At 32.1% G+C, this 22,783-nt stretch overlaps 1 protein-coding gene across 51 annotated transcripts in view; it reads left to right on the top strand.

The window, feature by feature from the left end:
• The window catches only part of pcdh15b (protocadherin-related 15b), a 513,920-nt gene that overhangs the window by 293,724 nt on the left and 197,413 nt on the right, over window positions 1-22,783 (top strand). For all 51 annotated transcript variants that reach the window (XR_015944907.1, XR_015503430.2, XR_015503428.2 and 48 more), the window contains 2 exon segments: window positions 5,712-5,918; window positions 19,576-19,710. Coding sequence is in view for 21 of the 51 variants with exons in the window: in XM_087274983.2 (XP_087131109.1) it covers window positions 5,712-5,918; window positions 19,576-19,710 (342 nt within the window). In the remaining 30 variants the exon portion in view is untranslated.

The raw sequence follows: 22,783 nt of genomic DNA, 5'->3' as shown, positions 1-22,783 counted from the left end.
AAATATATATATAAATTAATTTAATGATTTTTTTAATTTTTAATTTTTATTTTATAAATAAATAACTAAAATAATAACAACAACAACAATAATAATAATAATAATAATAATAATAATAATAATAATAATAATAATAATAATAATAATAATGTTTTAAGTCAATTAACTTAAAACATTATTATTAATATTATTATTAGTAGTATTAGTATTACATATTTAATTAATTACAAATATTAATCTGGAAAAATACATAAAAATAATAAACTCAAGTTAAAAATATTATTATTATTATCATTATTATTATTAATATTATTATTATTATTATTATTATTATTGTTATTATTTTTCCAACTGGCAAGTGACAAGCTTTTATTTACTCACCAACATAGTTTTTTGTATTTGCATTAGGTCAATATATCGCAACATATCTTTTCCCCTTTAATGTTTTGTGCTGCATTGATTACTTCCATTCAACTAAGAGAACAGATTGCTCATAAGCTTTCCTATAACATAAGTTATATAATATAAGTCCTGTTGTGAAGAGAAGCTGTGAAAGTGTCACTTTAACATAAAATGTAATCAGTTCTGCTCTACTTTTTTAAAAACGTTCCCATAACCAATTGTTAGCAGAGTTGGACATATTAATAAACACTGCTGTCATACACCAGATCAAGTTAATGATAAACTTCACAGCGTTCCACAGACTGCCAGGTACAGTAGTTTTGCCTCAGCAAATCAGTGTAAGATCAGCAACTTTTTATTTATTTATTTTTTTTCCTTGGGGAATTTCGGTTCTAGCACCACACAGATAAAATCAGTCCTATTGTGACAACAACGTGTCAAGCTGCCAGTCAACATCTCGGTTTCAAAGCAAAAGCAGTGAGCCTGAGATCCGGTTTGAGTCCCCTCCAAATCCAATCACGTAGTCCGTATGCCAAAAGAATCCCAAAATCCATCAGTTTTCTCATAGCTGTCAGACGGATTTTGTAATGCAGCAGATACACAGTGACTACCAATACTATTTGGACACTTAAGCCATACCTAAAAATGTATGAATGGCATTGCATTAAATCAAACTCAGAGTTGCGGCATCTCTTTTGCCGTTTTTAAGTTCAGTTATCATTAGAATGTCAGTGTTTGAAGGGATCATAGACATTTGCTAGAATGAGACTTTATTAGAAGAAATTTAATGAACTCTTTTCATATACAGTTATGGCATGTTTAATGGTCATCAGCATCTTAAATCCTTGAAAGTTTTTAATATTTTGACTCAAAATAAACCATGGACTACCTGACAAAAGTATTGTTGTCTATCCAAGTTTTAGGAACAACAAATAATAACTTGACTTCTAGTTGATCATTTGGTATCAGAAGTGGCTTATATGAAAGGCAAAGGCCTTTAGATTACGCTTAATTTACCAAAATAATGAATGATCATGCCTTAATTTTTAATGATTTAATTAGGACAGTAAGGTCTGACTTTGCTCAGTCTTGTCCTGTAACAGAAATAATGTACAGTATTGAATATAAAATCATGGTGCAGTGGAAAAAGAATGAGTATTGTGTATGACTCTCATGAGCTTGAAGGACTGCATTCATACATCTCTGCAATGACTCAAATAACTAATTAATATTAGTCAAGTCATTAATAAAGTCATCTGGAATGGCAAAGAAAGCGTTCTTGCAGGACTCCCAGAGTTCATCAAGATTCTTTGGATTCATTTTCAATGCCTCTTCCATCTTACCCCAGACATGCTCAATAATGTTCATTTCTGGTGAAGGGGCTGGCCAATCTTGGAGCACCTTGACCTTCTTTGCTTTTAGGAGCTTTGATGTGGAGGTTGAAGTATGAGAAGGAGCGCCTCAGAGAAGGAGATACCTCAGGCTGTTGATGTTGCCAGCCACTCTGCAGATCTCTCACACACTTCCATACTGAAATTAGCCGCAAAGAAGTCTAGATGTCAAGTTATTATTTGTTTCTCTTACAACTGAGATCGAGGACAAGACTTTTGTTGTTCTTTACACCTTACGAGAGTCATGGTACAGCAGCAGTGTTGGTTGATTATTAGGCCTGAATGAGAGTTCCTAGTCATATCACCCTTAAAATTATTTTTTTTTTTTTTATTAATCTTAGAACACAATGTAACTAATGGTGGCTATGCTAAGGAAATTGTCAGCCATATTTGCATAATACTTGCCAGCCATATTTGAATAACATGTACCTTCCAAAACTCTCTCATTTCAGACCCATCTCCTGCCACCCTCCCGTTATGTTATTTTACCCGGAAAACACCTGTAATTTCTACCCCCCTCCTCTCCCTCGGTCCTAAACTTTTTGGTACAGTCTGTAACACCCCCCGGGTCTCAGACTCTGGTATAGTATCTGATTGCAGTGGCTGCCTGAAACCCGGTGCATAGTACAGTCACCTACTCGGTTTTCAGCTGTGTTATTTAGACCCCCACCCAACCCCTTATTCAAGACGATAGCCCTATCTAAATGAATAGGGCAATTCCGAAATCTGGAAAAATACTCAATTACTTCACAATTATTAAATGACATACTTCGCATTTAAGACTGCTACTAAACGCTAAAGTAGTGTGCATGTGGATAGATTGGCATGACATCAATCTACTTTATGGCTGTTTTCATGGTAACCAGAAGTTATAAACTGAAAGTACGGAGATAAAACCTGTGTGTGATAGGATGTGCTGTGCTGTGATGTTTTTTCTCCTCTCAAAATCGACATCACGACAGAGCTTCCGGTAACAAAGAAGCAAATCTCTACAACCCCCCCCCCCCCCCTCCCTAAAAATTGCATGGATATAAAGACTGATGATTGGCTATTTTGACTGGAAGGCAGGACTTTCTTTACTGTGGCGGCCATACCGAGCATTGCACTTTCCCCTATTCTTATTGATGCCGGTAAACCGTCTTTGTATATCTATAGTGTTTGATTTGATTCAATGATTTATACTAAGCTAGGTCCCACTTTATATTAAGTGTCCTTAACTACTATGTACTTACATCAAAAAATAAATACAATGTACTTACTGTGTTTATAATGCATTTGAGAACACTTGTGGTGCTTTTGAGTTGGGATAGAGGTTGGGTTATGGACAGGTTTGGTGGCATGGGTAGGTTTAAGGGTGGTTAAGGTGTAAGGGATGGTCAACAGCGTATTTACAAACGTAATTACAAAAGTTAATTACAGATGTAATTACATACATGTATTTAATCAAGCATAGGTACACAGTAAATACATGTATTTACACAATAAGTACATTGTAACAAACTATTAGTTCCTGCGTAAGTATATATTAGTTAAGGCCACTTAATATAAAGTGGGACCATAAGCTAAGCTAAAAGACAGTAAATTACAGTAAATATCAAATAATGCTTCAATGTTACCTCTCATCATCCACACCAGATGTGTTTTTGTCCATACAAAACAAGCAGACAATGCTGAACACAGGTGTAAAAAAGTCTAAATGGTTTTGAGTTTATCCACAGCATCCAGAGGAAGCTGAAAATCGCACATGAATAGATTGCAGTGAGACTTTATTAGAAGAAATATAATCTAGTTCTGTAGCTTTAATTATCCTTTTTAATAGTGAGCCACTGCACATCAAACCACTAAAATCATTGCGTTTTATATGTTCAAGCATTCCACAAAAAATGCCTGCAAGGCTTCAATTAAAGCATGAGAGGTAATCTAGCGGATGCAATAAACTTCATATTCTGATGAGTCGGAGTGTTTATCTCACTGGATGCTGTGTATATGCCTTCATATTTACAATCCTGTCAAGTCTTAGGCTGTAAATGCCACTCTGAACTTTTCCCTCAGCCTTGAAGCTATCTAGGAATATATGCTGTCAATCAGACTCTTTGCACCCCAGGTATTAAAGGGATAGTTCACACTCTTACAACTCTATAATACACTATAATATGCATAAGCAGAAATCAGAAATAAAGCAATTATCTTTATATGCCAAAAAAATGGCGTCATCTGGTAAAAAATGTTAAATAAAATTAATTGTGAAGCCTTGCCAACAGATTGAAAACCTATTAACAAATATTGCACAATTTTAGTCAAATAACTTTATGGTGAAAAATTGGTGTTTTGATGTGGAAATTTTTATCCCGAACGTTCTGAACAGAATTTTTTTTGTAGCAAGTGCTTTAAATAAGTAATTCAATAAAAATAAAGGAAAATTAGGATGAATGCCTAAAAAACAGTGAACACAGATGACATTAATACACGCAAAATGAAACTAAGATAAACAAAAGGATCCAAAAGGTTGCGTTAAGTAATAACGTTGAAAATGCTTCCTTGTAAACTACCCCTTAATTTGTTGTCAAGTTATTCTTATAGGCAAATAAAGGCAGTCAATGATTAGTCGTAATGTAACTATCGATTTTACACAATAACATTTTACAGTTAGGTGATGATCAGTCAGCACGGTGGCCATCGTTAAAAAGTGTGTTATTTTAGCAATGAAGAAATCATCGAGAGTACACTGTGCAGCTTTGACATTTTCAAAGTCATGATGATTGGTCATAATGTAACTTTAACATAATTAAGGCAATAATACTATAAACGCTCCCATGTCATATGAACAGTGAGTCAGCAACAGTGTTGGGTGTGTTCATTTAAAAAAGTGATTTAGTTATATTTTAAAAAATGATTTGTTACAGTTAAAAAGAAGCTTAAATAGAGTGAGTCACTAAAATATATATATATATATATATATATATATATATATATATATATATATATATATATATATATAAATAAAATAAATATTATATTCTTATTAATACTACTACTATTCCTGCTACATAATAATAATAATATGATAATAATAATGATAATAATATAATAATAGTAATAATAATAATAAGCATTGTTATTATTTTTATAATATATAAGGAATAATAATGATAATAATAATAATGATAATGATGATGATGATAATAATAATAATAATAATAATAATAATAATAATAATAATAATAATAATGACAGTTATAATAATTTAATAATAATAATAATGATGATGATGAAGATGATGATGATGATAATGATGATGATGATGATGATACATAATAATAATAATAATAATAATAATAACAGTAATAATAAATATAATAATTTAATAACGATGATGATGATGATGATGATGATGATAATAATGATAAATGATAATAATAATAATAATAATGATGATGATGATGATGATGATGATGATGATGAAGATGATGATGATAATAATAATACAACAACAAATAAATAAAAATAAAAATAGCTGTTTGGTTTTGAAATTTTCAAAATAACTGCATGACATTTTAATCTTAACTTAAAATAAAGACTCTGCTCAGGATTTATTTTTTTTTTTACTTTCATAAAGGAGAAAACCAAATTAATCCCGCTGGTGAGGTAGCAATTTAAACAATAGTTACTTCACTAAATATTCCGATGCTCGGAGTGCTTGGGTGCAGAATTAAGTTTGGGAGTGACCTGAATTAATCAGCCATGGTCTTTATTTAATTTAGAAGGGCAGGTCTGTAGATAGTGTTAAGCCCTCATATGCTGATAGAAGCTTATCACATTGCCCTTTTTACATGTGCAGCATGCAGTAATCCCAAAAAGCTGCGATTTCACACCATGTCGGAGTCATAATCTCTCAACTTATGGCATTCTCTTCTCTAGGCAGAGCAGGATAACGGACACCCTCTCCCGGCATTCGCTAATCTCCACATTGAGGTCCTCGATGAGAACAATCAGGCGCCGTATTTCCAGGTGGCCACTTATCATGGATTCATCTCAGAGTCTGCTCCTCTGGGCACCACCATCTCCAGCAGTGCCAATCTCTCCACCCCGCTTGCCATTATCGTCCTGGATAACGACATCGAGGAGGTGAGGACCTGTGCTCAAGATGCCACTCATTTACACATGTCCTGAGGGGATGTGCAGTTGAAGTCAGAATTATTAGCACGTGTATGTTTCTGTTTAACACATTTCAACACATTTCTAAACATAATAGTTTTGATAACTCATTTCTATTTACTGATTTCTTTATCTTTCCCATGATGACAGTAAATAATACTTTTCTAGATATTTTTCAAGACACTATAGTATTCAGCTTAAAGTGACATTTAAAGCCTTAACTAGATTAATTGGGTTAATTAACAGTTGTTTGTTCTGTGGACAATTATAAAAAAATGCTTAATATTTTAATATTTTATTGCTAAATATTGCTTATATTTTCAAATATTGCTTAACACTTTTTGTGCATGCCATAATTTTTTCCTCATATCACACATTCTCTTACTAGTTGGTCACAAGCCAGTACAACAGTTTTAAAATCAGTTGAACAGATGAAAATTTGGCTAACTCTGGCTTATATACAGTTTTTACTGTTGAATAAAATAAATTAATACAAAAAATATATAATAAAATATAAATATAAAATAAATATAAAAATAAAATAGTAAATATTAAATAATAACAAATATTAATATTTTATATAATTATAAATAAAAATTGTAAAAGTGTGAAATGTTGTTGCACTCTATTGAACAAAACTGTTCAAAAGTAGTTTATCATTTAATGTAACAATTTATTCCAGTGATTTTAAAGATTGAATTTCAGCTTCATTCCTCCAGTTTTCAGTCACATAATCCTTCTGAAATCACTGTAATATTTATTATTATTATTATTATTATTATTATTATTATTATTATTATTATTAATTTAAATTTTTTCATTATTATTATTTTTATTATTATTAAATAATAATGGCCATAAAAGTAATAATGACTGGAACAATAATTTCATTTGAAACTAGTTGCAAGAAAGTGCTTATTTAAAAATTTAATAAATATTTAACAATTTAACAAGTTTTTTACATTTAATAAATGTCGCCTTGAACAGAATAAATACAATTTTAAAAAACTCACCCCAAACTTTTGACTTTGTGTGTGTGTGTGTGTGTGTGTATATATATATTTATATACATATATTGTATATGTACACACTACCCGTCAAAAGTTTATTTACATTTATAATAAATAATACAAAAAGAATAAATAAATAAATACCTAATAAATACATAAAGTCATTAATTTATTCATTTCCCTTGACTTAGTCCCTTTAATAAACTAGGGTCACCACAGCGGAATAAACTGCCAGTTTATCCAGCATTTGTTTTACACAGAAGATGGCCTTCCAGCTGCAACCCACTACCGGGAAACCTCCATAAATACTCATTCACACACATACACTATGGCCAATTTAGTTTGTTCAATTCACCTATACTACATGTCTTTGGACTGTGGGGGAACTGCAGCACCCAGAGGAAACCCACGCTAACACGAAGAGAACATACAAACTCCACAAGAAAATGCCAGCATTTTGGCACGAAAATGCCAAAACATAGGACATACTGTGAAAAACTCCTTGCTCTGGTAAACATCATTTGGGAAATATTTGAAAATAAAAATAAAAATCTAATAATTTTGACTTCAACTGTATGTATGTATGTATGTATGTGTGTGTGTGTGTGTGTGTGTGTGTGTGTGTGTGTGTGTGTGTGTGTGTGTGTGTGCTTGTGTGTAAGTAGAAATGCTCTTCTGATGTTAACCAAAGCTTCTGCTCCATGGAGCATTTAGAAAAGCAAATTAAAATTGAAAATGGCATCAGAGGCTCAGTCTCAGAGGCTCGCACTTAGAGAGTTATTGGGGAGGCGCTAACACCGAGCTAATGTTCTCCAGAGTGTTCTCGATTCGCAATTATCTCTGCTTTATAGATTTCAAATGCAAAATACTCTGACAAGCATCTTCTTACTTAAAGAAATGGAGCATGTGTAACCAAAACGTGTTGCTCATTTGCTAAGTCATTTCAAACCGGTTGAACACCTGGTTTTAAGATTTATTTTTGGTTGTATGAATCCTGAGAAGATGAGAGGACACTTATTTTCTATTTATGCCTGGTGTAAATCCATTTGTTATGTCCATTTTTGACATCTTTTCTAATTAGTGAGGGTCTATGGAGGGATTTCTCTGTAACACTTTACTTGAAAGGGGTGCTAATAGGACACCTTTATAAACATGACATGACGCGTCATGAATAGGGACAATTTTTTGCATCCTTATGACAACTGTCATTAGGGGGGCCCTAACATACACCCGGCACAACAATGCACAATACATGTTTTGCATAATTTGTTGCTATTTTCAGACCAGTGCAACTTTCATTTTTACGTTTTGTGCCATGTTGTTTAAATAGCTAATCCATTTGCGTCACTTTGTGGACTCCTGTGTGCCGATCTATAAAGGAGGTGTCGTAAGCCACATTGTTGGTGCGTTGCTATTTTGAGGAACTGAAATAGGCCACGCTGTTGACCAACTGAAAGCAGATCTAGTCTAGTGCAAAGAGCGTTAGTTATGCGCCTATGTGGGTTCAAATGCTTACACATTGCTTAGTACACCCGGGATGTACAGCAATACACAAATATCTTTACATATGAAAAAAAAATTAATATTGCAAAAATTTTTTTTGCATAAATATAAAAACCACTGCCTTCATGCCTTTCTTTTCAGTTTATTCATGACAATCTGCATTTGTATAATGTTATTATTGTTAGCAGTATTATTTATTATATGCATATTTATATTTGTTTTAATAAGAACAAGTTCATATTTTGTTTTGGAGATGTATGCGTCATTATATCAGGCATAAAAATAGGACGCGTGTCTGGATATAATTCAGTTTTTTGACCACACTTCGTTATTATTGGTCATTTATTCATTTGCTGGAAATTAGAACTGAATTAAGAAATAGTTTTAAAATAAATCTTTGCACTTAACAAACAAAATTAAATTTGTAGGCTATGGATGTCTTCAGCAGAGTGTGTATGACACAGTTTTCTTCTCCACAAAAGTAAAGGAGTAAAGTAAAGACAAAGTAAAGAGGCTGATTGGAGGAGGCTCATTCTTTATCATTGCACTGCAGATGCTCTGTTTAACTGGTTTCTCGCTAGTGAAGCATTCAGTTTTTCCACTTACAAAGTCCGCCATGTAAATAGCAAATGCGCCATGGCATGATGTAACCAATTCCTAAAGGGAATGGGAGATGACACTCTGATTGGTTTGATGCGGGTTATGCTCAAAACATACCTATAAGAAAATAAGCACAACCCTGTTAGACCATGCGCCACAGCACAAAGCGTATTTTCCATCCTTAAAATAACAAGAGGGTTCAGACACGCCCTTAATGTTTTTTTTTTACTTTGCGCCTAGATCATTAAAATAGAGCCCTTAGTGTCCTTCAGTCATTTCAGTCATTTTATATATTTTTATTTATTTATTTAAACGTTCTTTATTATTATTTTTAAATATTCAAACACATTGACTTACAACTTTTTGTCCAACAAACATTTTCTCAACAATTAACAATACAAAATACAATATACAAACAGTCGGTAAGAAAGTAAAATAATAATGGATAAATACAATAAGTAAATAATAAAATAATACAAATAAATAAAAACTATAAATACTGACCTTTTGTTTAAATCTATTGAACTATTTCCAGTAGTATTTGTTTTTAAAAGTATAGATGGATGAATGGATGGATGGATGGATGGATGGATGGATGGATCTAGAGTTCATACAAATTAGCCACTGAATAAAAAAAGTTATGAATTGCTGTAAAATTTTGTTGGATTTTCAGTATTAAACAGTGTCAAAAAGTAATATTTCAGTTTTTACAAAAAATGAATAATAATAATAATATATAAAACAAACCATGGCTGTGTACAGTGTGCTTTCAGTCTGATCAGACCTGAACAGAACAAAAGAAATACACTGGAGAAGATTTATGTCAAAGAGGGCGGAGCCTCAGAGCCATACCTACCCATTACACATTGGCCACTGACAAATGGTAGTTTGAAGTGGTTTTCCAGTCAAAGCAATCACAAAGTTACAGTATTACAGTATTTCACTTGAAGTATATTGGATCCTTATGGTGTATGCTGAAAGTAAAAGCCTGAGCATTTTCTAAAATACATGTTCCTGTGTGTTCCATTGAAGAGATGAGGGGTTGAGTAAACACCACCGTAATTTTCATTTATGGGTGATCTGTGTCTTTAATCCCAATAGTCTTAGAGATGGAAAACACTCTAATGGCAAACATATGTTTTATCTCCCAAAGCTGAATCCCGGTGATGTGCCTGTAGGTATTAATGATATTAGTTAAAGATTGTGAGAAGTGAAAAGCTTGATTGCCTTCTCTCCCGTTCTCTTTCTCTTTTTTTGCTGTGCTGTGTCTTTTTGTATGGTTCAATTTGCTTAATGCTCTGCGTGATTACTGCCTGTAATCTTCCTTGTTTATTGATTTTCATTTATATTTTGGGTGGACTGGCTATTGATCTTGTGGATCCCATTAATAATTTGGTAAGCTTGGAAAAATAAATATCAAGTATAAAATACACATCTATACAGCGAACAATAGCAATTGCATCAGACTGTCGTACCGACTTAAGGCTAGGCTCATTTAACTCATTAAACTAATTATTTGAGTTTTTATACTCCTAATCATACCCTAGCAACCACTTGCAGTACAGTACAGTACATGACTGGAGTCTGCCACTTCCTAGCAACAAAACAGACCTTCCTAGCTGCTGTTTAACAAGCTCTATATCTCTGTCTCAGAAGCTCCACGTAAATTTGCTCCTTTGATAAACCGGGCTTCCAACTAGTTACACATGCTAGCAATGAACAGCTAAATGGTAACCCTGCTGAAAAAACAGTGTATGCTGGTAAGGTATGTTTTAATGCTTGTATGCTGGTTTCAATGCTGATCTTCCTGGTTTCAATGCTGGTTTTGCTGGTCTCTCTGCTGTTCTTGCTGGTTTCAGTGCTTGTCTCAATGCAAACCAGCAAAATCATCATTGAAACCAGCAAGACTAGCACTGAAACCAGCAAAACCAGCATTTAGACCAGCAAATCCAGCATTGAAACCAGCATCGAGCACTTTAAGAACATGCTCAACGGTGTGAAATGGGGGAAATGGATGTTTTACTTTCAGTGTCGATTGGTATCAAATTCAATAATTTTCTTTATCATCTAGTTTATTATTATTATTATTATTATTATTATTATTATTATTATTATTATTATTATTATTATTATTATCGTTCTTATTCTTATTCTTATTCTTATTATTATTATTATTATTGTTATTATTAATCATATTATTATTATTTATTATTACAATTGTTATTATCGTCATCATCATCATAATTATTATTATCATCATCATCACTATTATTGTTAATAATAATAATATTGTTGTTGTTATTATTATAATTATTATTGTTTATTATTATTATTATTATCATTATCATTATTATCATTATTATTATCATCGTTAACACTATTATTAATAATAATAATAAATAATAATATTAATAATAATATTGTTGTTATTATCATATTCATTATTGTTTATTATTATTATTATAATTATTATTATCATCATCATCACTATTAATTATAATAATAATAATAATAATAATAATAATAATAATAATAATAATAATAATAATAATAATAATATTGTTGTTATTATCATAATTATTATTGTTTATTATTGTTATTATTATTATCATCGCTATTAATAATAATAATAATAATAATAATAATAATAATAATAATGTTACTATTATTGTTTATTATTATTATTATTATTATTATTATTATTTAAATGGAATAAATACTAAATTAATGTGTACAGTAAAATAAATGGCTCACACTTTGCAATAAGTAAAATTCCATTAGGGCAGCACGGTCACTCAGTGGTTAGCACTGCCCCCTAACAGCAAGAAGGTCGCTGGTTCGAGTCCTGGCTGGGCCAGTTGGCATTTCTGTGTGGAGTTTGTATGGAGTTTGCATGTTCTCCCTGTGTTTTCATGGGTTTCCTGGGTGCTCCAGGTTTAGTCCAAAGACTTATGCGCTATAGGTGAATTGAATAAACTAAATTGGCCGTAGTGTGTGTGATATGAGCGTGTATGGGTGTTTTCCAGTACTGAGTTGCATCCACTGCGTAAAACATATAATGGAATAGTTGGTGATTCAATCTGCTGTGGCAAGCTCTGAAAAAATCAGAGACTGTGCTGAAGGAAAATGAATGAATGAAGTTCTATTAGTTAATGCTAATTGATGTATTAGCTATTTACTAACATGAAAATATGTTCACGGCATTTATTTATTAATAATAGTTTTATTATTTACTAATATTAACTCAACATTTACTAATACAGTTTTGTATGAAAATAATAAACTAAACTGGTTATACTAGCTAATGCACTGAGTAAACAAGAACTAACAACTTTATTTGATTAAATAATGTTAACAAAGACAAATACTGTAATAAATATATTGTTCATTGTTTGTATTATTTGATTTATTCTCATTATACACACTAATTTCTTACACATAAATTAAATAATAAATTAAAATTGATGTTTAAAATCTTGAATTTAATAAGGAATCATCAGAGCACCAATTTACAGTAATGCTAATGAGCGCATAAATGAAACAAAGGATTTGTGTTTCTTTGAATGAGGAAATGCATTGGATATGTCTGCTCTGTTTTATTGCAGCAGTGTTTGCATCCAGATCACATAATGCACAGTGTGGCATGAAAAATGTATGCACTGCAAGGGCATAATGGCTGATTTAATAGTCTCTGTAGGCTGTAGTACTGCAGGCATTCTGAGGTCCGGCAGGAATTTGAGCAGGGGAGAAAAAAAACTGTTCCTATAGATAATGGTTGATGGGTGATGAGACCACCACATGAAATATCAGCAATCAAATGCTGTAAATAGAAAGGATATAAATAATTTTATTAATAGGTTTCATACACACAGTGTTGTTTAAAGCAATACAAATAAAGTTAAAGTATTGTTGATCGTTTTCATTGTTGATAAAACTATATTTAGGCCAAAATTATTAGCTCTCTTGCAACACTTATTTTCCAAATTAAGGATTTTTTTATAAATATTAAATATTTTTCTTTTTTATGTATTTTTCTTTTTTGAGCTGATTTTTTTTTTTTTTTTAATGAAATAAAATCAATACTGCTAAGTTATTAATATTAGCCCTCTTCATTTTTTCCCTATTGGCTACAGAATATAACAATGACTTGCCTAACTTGTTAACTAATTAATTAACTAATTATTTATTTAAGTTAATATTTCACAATATGTGTTAATCTCAACATTTAATGCAAAGCTAAATAAAAATGTATCTGGTATTGTTAATACACTGGGAACTAACATAAATATGAACATTTCAATTATGCATTAATGCATTAACTGTAAAAAATGAGACCCTATTGTAAAGTATTACCGATAATTAAATAAAAGTAAAGTAAAACATGTATAGACCATTTTGAGGGATGTAAACAAAAACAATGGCCCCAATGTATTTCCTGTTTTACATTTATTTCTATAGCTTCTAAGAATCCAAAAAGATTCACATATCAATAAATAATTTTATGATAGCTGTTTTCACATTAAGTTATGATTGAATTGCCTTTTATTACAGTGAAATAGTTTGATAACAAGCAGGAAATGTTCATGGGCCACTAACATGACCACATTGAAATGGCCTATACATACACATATAAACAAAACAATTATTAAATATTAACTAACATGAAAACAAAATGTAAAAATAGAAACAAAATAATAATTACACTTGCTACTGAAGGACGTTATACAGGCTTTATAAAAGATCTTTAGATAAAACAATATGTAATTATTTAATTTATAATTCAGTTTAGTTTTTTTATATTTAAGTTATTTTATTAAGTTTTGTTTTTTGTTTTGTTTATTTTGTTTAATATATTCAATTATTTTTTCCCTGACTTAGTCTCTTTATACATCTGGGGTCAACACAACGGAATGAACCGCCAACTTATCCAGCACATGTTTTACGCAGCGGATGCCCTTCCATCACTGGGAATCACCCATACACACTCATTCACACACATACACAATGGGCAATTTAGCTTTCCCAATTCCCCTATAGCGCATGTGTTTGGACATGGGGCGGAAACCAGAGCAACCAGAGGAAACCCACACGAACACGGGGAGCACACGCAAACTCCACACAGACATGCCAACTGACCCAGCCGAGGCTTGAACCACTGACTTTTTTTCCTGTAAGGCGACAGCATTACCCACTGCGCCACTGTTTCGCCTTATTAAATATTTTATTTGAATTTATTTGTGTACTAACACAAATATTGAAAGATTAGCCGAAATGAAAACAGAAAATGTGAAATAGTATAATTTTGCAAGAAATATTAACTACATTTGCTACTGAATGACATTCTGTAGCCATGCAGATAAAACAATATGCAGTATTTTCTTTTATAATTAAATTTTGCTTTTAGTTTTTCATATTTAAATTTTATTTTATTAATATATATTTTTTCTATTTCTTATTTTATGTAGCTTTTTGTTTTTTTTATATTTTGTTTTGTTTTGTATATTTTATTTTGATTAGATTTTTAGATTTTTTATTTTATTTCTTTATTTTATTTTAGTAACTGTACAAACACAAAAATAAAAAAAAACATGAAGTTTTATTTTATTTTGATTTGCTTTTTATTTTGTTTTTGTTTTATTTTGTTATTTTATTAGGTCTACTAAGACCAATATTTAAAAACAAACATACAATTTTTATTTATTTTAATTAGATTTTTACTTTTTTTTTATTATTATTAAGTGTACCAACACAAACATTAATAGATTAGTCGAAATTAAAACAACAAAACAAGAAATATTTCTTGCAAAATAATACAAACTACATTTGCTACTGAATGAATGAATGAATTCTATAGCCTATATAAAAGATCATTTAAAAAGTGCAGATAAAACAATATGTAGACATTACATTCATAACTCAATTTGTTTTATTATTATTATTTTTTATATTTAATTTAATTTTATAAAGATGAAAGGGTCCAGATACTGAAAAATACTAAAATTTGAACTAAAATGAAAACCAAAAAATAATAATAAATTAAACCAAAAAAAATAAAAAACTACAGATGCTACTTAATGACTGTCACAATTGTTGGCTCTCTCTCAAACATATGAACTCAGTATGAAAACATGGATTTATTTCCACAACAGCCACTACATAACATTCAACGCACTATGGTCATGGATAGATTCCAATGCAATACCAGACGAGGGACAATACACAAACTAGGGTATTTCAAGAGTTCACACTTAGCTGATGAATGTTTATAAAGCTTATTTGGCATGCTGTCCCGGGAGAGAGCCCTGAGCTCATAAGAACCTCGAGCCCAGGGCTCCCTCCCGTTAGCAAGGCGAGAGGGTAGTTTGAGCTCAGGTAGATCTCGAGAACTCCCCTGCTGTAGTAGCTAATAAACAGATAGTGATTGCTTTTAAGAGATAACTATTTACTGGGAGCATGTCTATTATGCCTATTTGGATTAGTCAATTAACTTAGGTTGCATGTTTTTTGACGGTGGAAGGAAACCGGAGAACCTGGGGGAAACCCACGTGAGCACAGGGAGAACATGTAAACTCCGCACAGAAAAGTCGGCTGGCTTGGTAGGGACTAGAACCAGTGACGTTCTTGCTGTGAGGCAACAGTCCTAACCACTGGGCCACTGTGCCACCTATCTAGGAAAGGAGGAGGGGTGAAAGGGGGGATTCTTCAAAACGAAGATGGCTGTCATATGGAACTTGGGGTACTTATAGTGGCTTAGGAATCGTCTGATTGGTGGATCATGTATTGAATAATGCGGGGCCGGCTGCGAGCAATCATAAACATGTGATCCTCTCGAAATTAGTTTATAAATAAACTTCACATATAGACAAGACATGATTAAATTGATTATACACAGGTGTGAAACACAGGTGAAAATGCTGAACACTAACACGGTGGGAAAACAAGAAAGGAATCACATGACGCAACTAGAAAGCACATAGTGCACGACACAGGGAATCACATGACAAACAGCAGGCACATGAAGCACGGCACATAGGGAATCACATGACATAAACACAACAAAGACACCAGACTGTGACAATGACATTGTATAACCTATGTAAAATATATTTTAAATAAGTGCCGATACAACTTGTTAATGCCCCTAACACTTAGTTTAAGCAAGTTTCCTGAGCATGAAAGTGTGTTTTCATCTTTTAGCCGACTCTTGGAATGCTCTTGTACAAACTCCTCAGATATTTATGCTAGTTATTCATTTACTTTGATATCGCAAATATCAGTGTCTTAAACTTCACAAGTTTGTTCTCCAGACTCCTTTCAGAAGGTTTTGAGTTGTTTATAAATATCTCTCTTTCCTTTTTGATAACTTGTTTTCTTCATTTTACAGCATGTTTTTCTTATCTACAAGGTGTTTTTGCCATTCATAGCAATGCATATAGTTATTATTAATGCTGATTAATGCATTACATTGTTAAAACAAGACCTTATTGTAAAGTATTAGCTAAAAAAAGACTTAAAAAAATACATTACCAGAATAAAAAAAGAAATAAAAAATAGAAACTATTTAATGTAAAACTATATAGTAATGACAGTAAACAGCATCATATATCTTTTCATACACATTTTAATGCCTCAAACATTTTATTTTAGCACATTTCTCAGACATGAAGTTGCATTTTTGTCTTTTAGCCGAGTCTTGGAAGGCTCTTGTACAAAATACTTTAATATTTGTGTGCCTTATTCATTTATTTTGATATTACAAACATCAGTGTGTTGGATTTCACAAGTTGTATCTCGAGGCTCCTTCAATTTTCTTTCTGAAGGTCTGGAGTTGTTTTTCTCTTATTTTAGTACTTATTTGTTTTTCTCTCTCTTTTATAGTGTGTTTCTCTAATGCAAAAGTTTAAGAATGTTTTTGCAATCTATAACGATTTCTATATTCATGGTTAATGCTAGTTAGTGCATTAACTGTTAAAAAATTAGATCTGATCATAATGTTGCATAAAACAATATTTTAATTAAATTTTATTTAACAACATTAATTAAGTGTTAACATAAATTAACGTAAATTAACAAGTGCTACTTATAACAATATGCAGACATTTCATTTTACTATATTATTATTTTTTATTAAGTGTTAAGTGATAAATAAACAATTATTAAATTTTATAATATGTATTTTTTTTACATAATAATATTTTATTTAGATTTTTTTTTGCATTTTATTTTTGATTTTATTTATTTATTTATTTTTATTTATTTTATTTTCCTTTGTGTTTTGTTTGTTTAATTTTGTTTTGCTTTTTTATTTTTTTTTATTTAGTTTTTTATGTTTGTTTTGTTTTACTTCATTTTATTTTTTTTTTCTAATTTTATTATTATTATACATTTTTGTTTTGTTATGTTTTTTTATTTTGTTTCTTTTTTATTTTCTTTCTTTTTGTTTAGTTTTTTTTGTTTTGTTTTTTCTTTATTTTGTTTAACTTTTTTGGTTTTTGTCTTGTTATTTGATTTTAGTTTAGTTTTGTTTTGTTTTCTGTTTTATTTTATTGTTAAGTAAATTAACAACATTATTAAACAGTTAGATAAAGTAAAAACAAAATCTAAAAATAAATAAAATACTTCATGCAAAATGTTGAATATCTTAATGAGAGCAATCAACACCATATATTAAATATAACATGGATATTGCAAAAATCATTGTATTAATCTTTGCATGTTGGTTCTTCTGGCTCCTTTTGTTTCTTTCAGAAGGTTTTGGTTTGTTTATTTCTCCTTTTTCCCTGTTACAGCTTCTATAACACTCAGTGTATGAGTGTTTTTGTGAGTGTTATGTGCAACTCAGTCTCATTTTGAAAATGTACCCCCATATACTTTTCTCGAGAGCATGAATTATGTAGCCAGAGCTATGTATGGCTGCATTTTGACTTAAAACGAAAGCTACTGGACGGTATGATGCCGCTGACAGCTTTTGTTTCTTTTCGCGTGACCAACTGACCACTTACCTCCATGTGGACAGCTTTTTTTGCTGTTACCAGTTTGCCCAGTAGCTCACCATGTGGTCTGACAGACTTGAGATGCAGAGAGGAGTTGACCGCGATGATAGAGTTTGAATCCAGCGAAGAACAGTTCCAGAAAGCAGGTAAAACATAAGAAAAAAAACTAAACAACGGGGTGAGATCGTACTAATATCTAAACATGGTAAAACCAGGCGTGAACTGGAAAAAGAATACACCGCGATCTCTGGTGGATTTGCAAAAACAAAAACTGCAAAAAACGTACCTTCTGGCACATAATTCACTCTCTCCAGAAATGTACAGTGTATAGACCATTTTGAGGGATGTAAACAATAACTATAGTTCTAATGTATTTCCTGTTTCACGTTTTTAATTTCCATAGTTTCCGAGGATCCCATCATCCACATGTTGATAAATAATGTTATGATATCTGTTTTAATGTTATTTTATGATTGAATCACCTCGTGTTACAGTTAGGAAATAGTTTGACAACAGGAAGGAAATCTTTGTGGACCAATAACATTACCTCATTAAAATGGTCTATAAGGGTACGTATCAATAATGAGCTTGGTTTGGTCATACCAATTTGTGTAGTCATTGTTAGAACTAGTTAATGCATTGTCTGTTAAAAATGAGACCTTATTGTAAAGTGTGACAAAACTATATGTAGACATTTCATTTGTAATTTAATTTTGTTTTATTTGATTTGATTTTGTTTTGTTTAATTTTGTCTTATTTAATTTAGTTTAGTTGTTTTTGTTTGTTTTTTTATTTAATTGTATTTAGTTATCTTTTTTGCTTTGCTTTGCTTTTGTTTGATTTGTATTTTATTATTTATACTATTGATCATTTTGTTTTGTTTATTGTATTTTATTGTATTATTTTCTTTGACTTTTTTCTATATTTTATTTTATTTTATTTTCAAATTACAAGAAAAAAATTGTGCCAATAAAAAAAAATATATATAAAATAGAAAATATTTTAATCATAAAAAATATCCTTAATTTGAAAAATAATAATACATTTTGCAGGAGAGCTAATTTAACATTATTGCTTTAAACAAAAATGTCTGTATAAAACCTATTTATCAAATTATTTCTCTCTTTTATATATATATATATAATATTTGAGTGTTGTAAGTAAATTTGTTAAGTGAACTAACACAACTATTGAAAGATTAGCTGAAATAAAAACAGATTTAGCACGGATATTGCAAAAAAGTCATGGTATTCAACTTCACACAATTGGTTGGTCCTTCAGGCTCTGTCAATTTCTTTCAGAAGCTTTTACTTTGTTTATCTCTCTTTTTTAAACTGTTTTCCCTTACAGTGTGCTTTGCTAACACACAACCTTTATGAGTGTGTGTGTGTGTGTGTGTGGTTTTTTGTTTTTTCATCCATACCAATTTGTAGTCACATTCCCAGCATGCAGTCTTCTGATGCCTCTGCCTTCTGACACACACACACAAAAAAAACTTACTGTGATTTATTTCCACTGCAGACAAAAGATCCCATGGTGCGCATCTCTTTGGACAACTACAACGGCATCTTTGCAGTGACGGCGGGTGGAATTGTACGCTACCTGACACTACTGAGGCCCGTGGACCATGAAGAACAGCCGACTTATGCCTTCACGGTAAGGGCTTGGTGCCACCTTTTTCTTGACAAGCCTGCTTAGCTCTCTGTCTCCGTCAAAACCGGGACTCGCAGCTTTCATGTCAAGGACTTTGTCTAAACTCGTCTTCTCCACACACTACTCGCTTTTTCGCTCTGGGGTTATTATTTTCCACGATCCAGCCATTCAATCAGATCTTGATTGAGAAAAACAGGACCAGCTATATACAGTGCTCATCCTGTATGAGTACGACCCTCACAAATATCTCATTAACATGAATGTTTTCTAAAGGATGCTTTACAATATTATATTTGTGCATATACATTAGATTAGTCAGTATATAGATCCAATCTACCAAAATAACTTGCAATAATGGTCCCAAATGAGTACACCCAATTGTGTTAGTGAAAAATATTAAACAAAAAAAGAACTAAATTCAAGAGAAACAAAAATGTATGCGGTTTTGTAGTTTCTCATGTATTTTTTTTATTTTGCATGGATTTTTTTTCTTTCATTTTCTTAATATGTTCAGTCACTAAAATATTATTTTATTAATATATCCATTTATTAAATCTGTTTTGTTCAAATGCTCCAAAATATATTATTTTTATTCACTGAGAAAATAATAAAAATATTCATTTTCAGAATGGGATGTACTAATATACACTCACCGGCCACTTCATTAGGTACTCCTTACTAATACTGGGTTGGACCCCATTTTGCCTTCAGAACTGCCTTTATCCTTCGTGTTATAGATTCAACAAGGTACTGGAAATATTCCTCAGAGATTTTGGTCCATGTTGACTTGATAGCATCACACAGTTGCTACAGATTTGTCAGCTGCACATCCGTGATGTGAATCTCCCGTTCCACCACATCCCAAAGGTGCTCTATTGGATTGAGAACTGGTGACTGTGGAGGCCATTTGAGTGCAGTGAACTTATTGTCATGTTCAAGAAACCAGCCTGAGATGATTCTGGCTTTATGACATAGTGCGTTATCCTGCTGGAAGTAGCCATCAGAATATGGGTACACTTTGGTCATAAAGGGATGGACATGGTCAGCAACAATACTCAGGTAGGTTGTGACACTGATATGATGCTAAATTGGTACTAATGGGCCCAAAGTGTGCCAAGAAAATATCCCTCAAACCATAACACCACCACCACCAGCCTGAACTGTTGATACAAGGCAGGATTGATCAATGCTTTCATGTTGTTGACGTCCAATTCTGACCCTAACATCCAAATGTTGCAGCAGAAATTTAGACTCATCAGATCAGGCAACGTTTTTCCAATCTTCAATTGTCCAATTTGGGTGAGCCTGTGCGAATTGTAGCCTCAGTTTCCTGTTCTTAACTGACAGGAGTGGCACCTGGTGTGGTCGTCTGCTGCTGTAGCCCATCCGCCCCAAGGTTTTATGTGTTGCGTGTTTAGATCTCTTCTGCATACCTTGGTTGTAACGAGTGCTTATTTGAGTTACTGTTGTCTTTCTATCAGCTGGAACCAGTCTGGCCATTCTCCTCTGTCCTCCTGCATCAACAAGGCATTTGCGCCCACAGAACTGCCGCTCACTGGATTTTTTTCTCTTTTTCGGACCATTCTCTGTAAACCCTAGAGATGGTTGTGCATTAAAAATCCCAGTAGATCAGCAGTTTCTGAAATACTCAAACCAGTGCCTCTGGCACCAACAACCATGTTTAAAGTCACTTCAATTTCACTCAGACAAACAAGTAGAGAATAAAACTAGATCAGGAGGAATTCTAATCAAGCCATATGCGGTCTTATTAATTTGATATATTCTTAAAGGGATAGTTCACCCAAAAACAAAAATAACTTAAATGGAACATATTATGCCCTTTTGTACAAGACATAAAATAAGTCTCTGATGTCCCTGTGTTCAAAATTTCAGCTCAAAATACTGTACAAATAATGTTTTATAACTCTTAGAAACTGCCCCTTTTGGGCTTTGATCCAAATGTTGTCACCTTATTTAAATGAGATTGTGCTCCTTCAAAAGAGGGCGGAGCTACAAATGCCAATGTTACAGTATAGTAGCAGATTCAAAAACAGGACTAACATTATCTCTGTCAAAAACTGAAAAAATTAGGGGATCTGAAGAAGGCATGAAGACTAGAGTGTTTGCTTGTGCATTGAGAAACTGAACGTTTTTAATGCCTCTTATTTGCTGACATTATCTTCAGCAGGTATGATGTGAAAGCTCTTAGGGCTGACGGCTGCTTCTCACTTAGGGCTGTTTATGCTAAATGCTGTATCTCTAAATTAGGGAAGTTAATCTCTCTTAATCTACTAATCAGGGCAGTTTTGAAATATGATATTTGATATACATGATTATAATTTTTTTATCATATAGCATGTATTAATGCTGACTTTTAGCTAGTTAACTCTCCAACAATGCTGAACAGCACCACACAAGTAATACTGTAAGAACAATGCAGAGCGCTTTAGTGCCATCAGCTCATTCTCTCAGGGTCCTGCTATACAATTTACACAAAAGCTGCATATTTCACTGCCGTTCACACTGTATTAAGGAGATATGCAGATCTCAATTTTGTGACATGGAGGTTGCTCTTTTGCCCACATTATTATTATTATGTTTTTTGCTCGGTAGTGAATGGCTCGAATTAACACCGCTAAGCACGTCCATGGTTATTTTAGTCTCTGACATATATTACAGTGATACAGCGGAGTGTATTATAGCGCTGTCGGCCTGTTAATGAGAGAGAACAATGGTATTTTTAGGAATAGGGAAATGATGGCGCTATGGGTCATACTATTATGACCCACACAATGGATACACAATCACATCCCCCGGGGTAATGGAAGTGCGTCTGCTGTCGGCGCGATTACTTAACATTTTTAGCTGCATTTTCTTGGAAAGTCAGAATGTATAATGCGGGTTTTAAAATGATCCGCTAAGGAACTGCATGCAGTATTTTTTGAATAGCTGAAGGTCGCAGTAACTGAGGTCGGTAGAAATAAGATTATTATATTTTATAAAGTTGTTCATGAATGTGTTCAAATGCAAAAAACAATGGGATAATGTTACATTTAATAATTTTTTAGGTGTATTG

This window comes from Danio rerio, chromosome 12 (assembly GCF_052040795.2).
Source record: "Danio rerio strain M-AB ecotype USA chromosome 12, GRCz13ab, whole genome shotgun sequence".
Taxonomy (NCBI): domain Eukaryota; kingdom Metazoa; phylum Chordata; class Actinopteri; order Cypriniformes; family Danionidae; genus Danio; species Danio rerio.
Note: the sequence above shows the minus strand (reverse complement) of the source record. Positions and strands in the feature narration are given on the sequence as shown.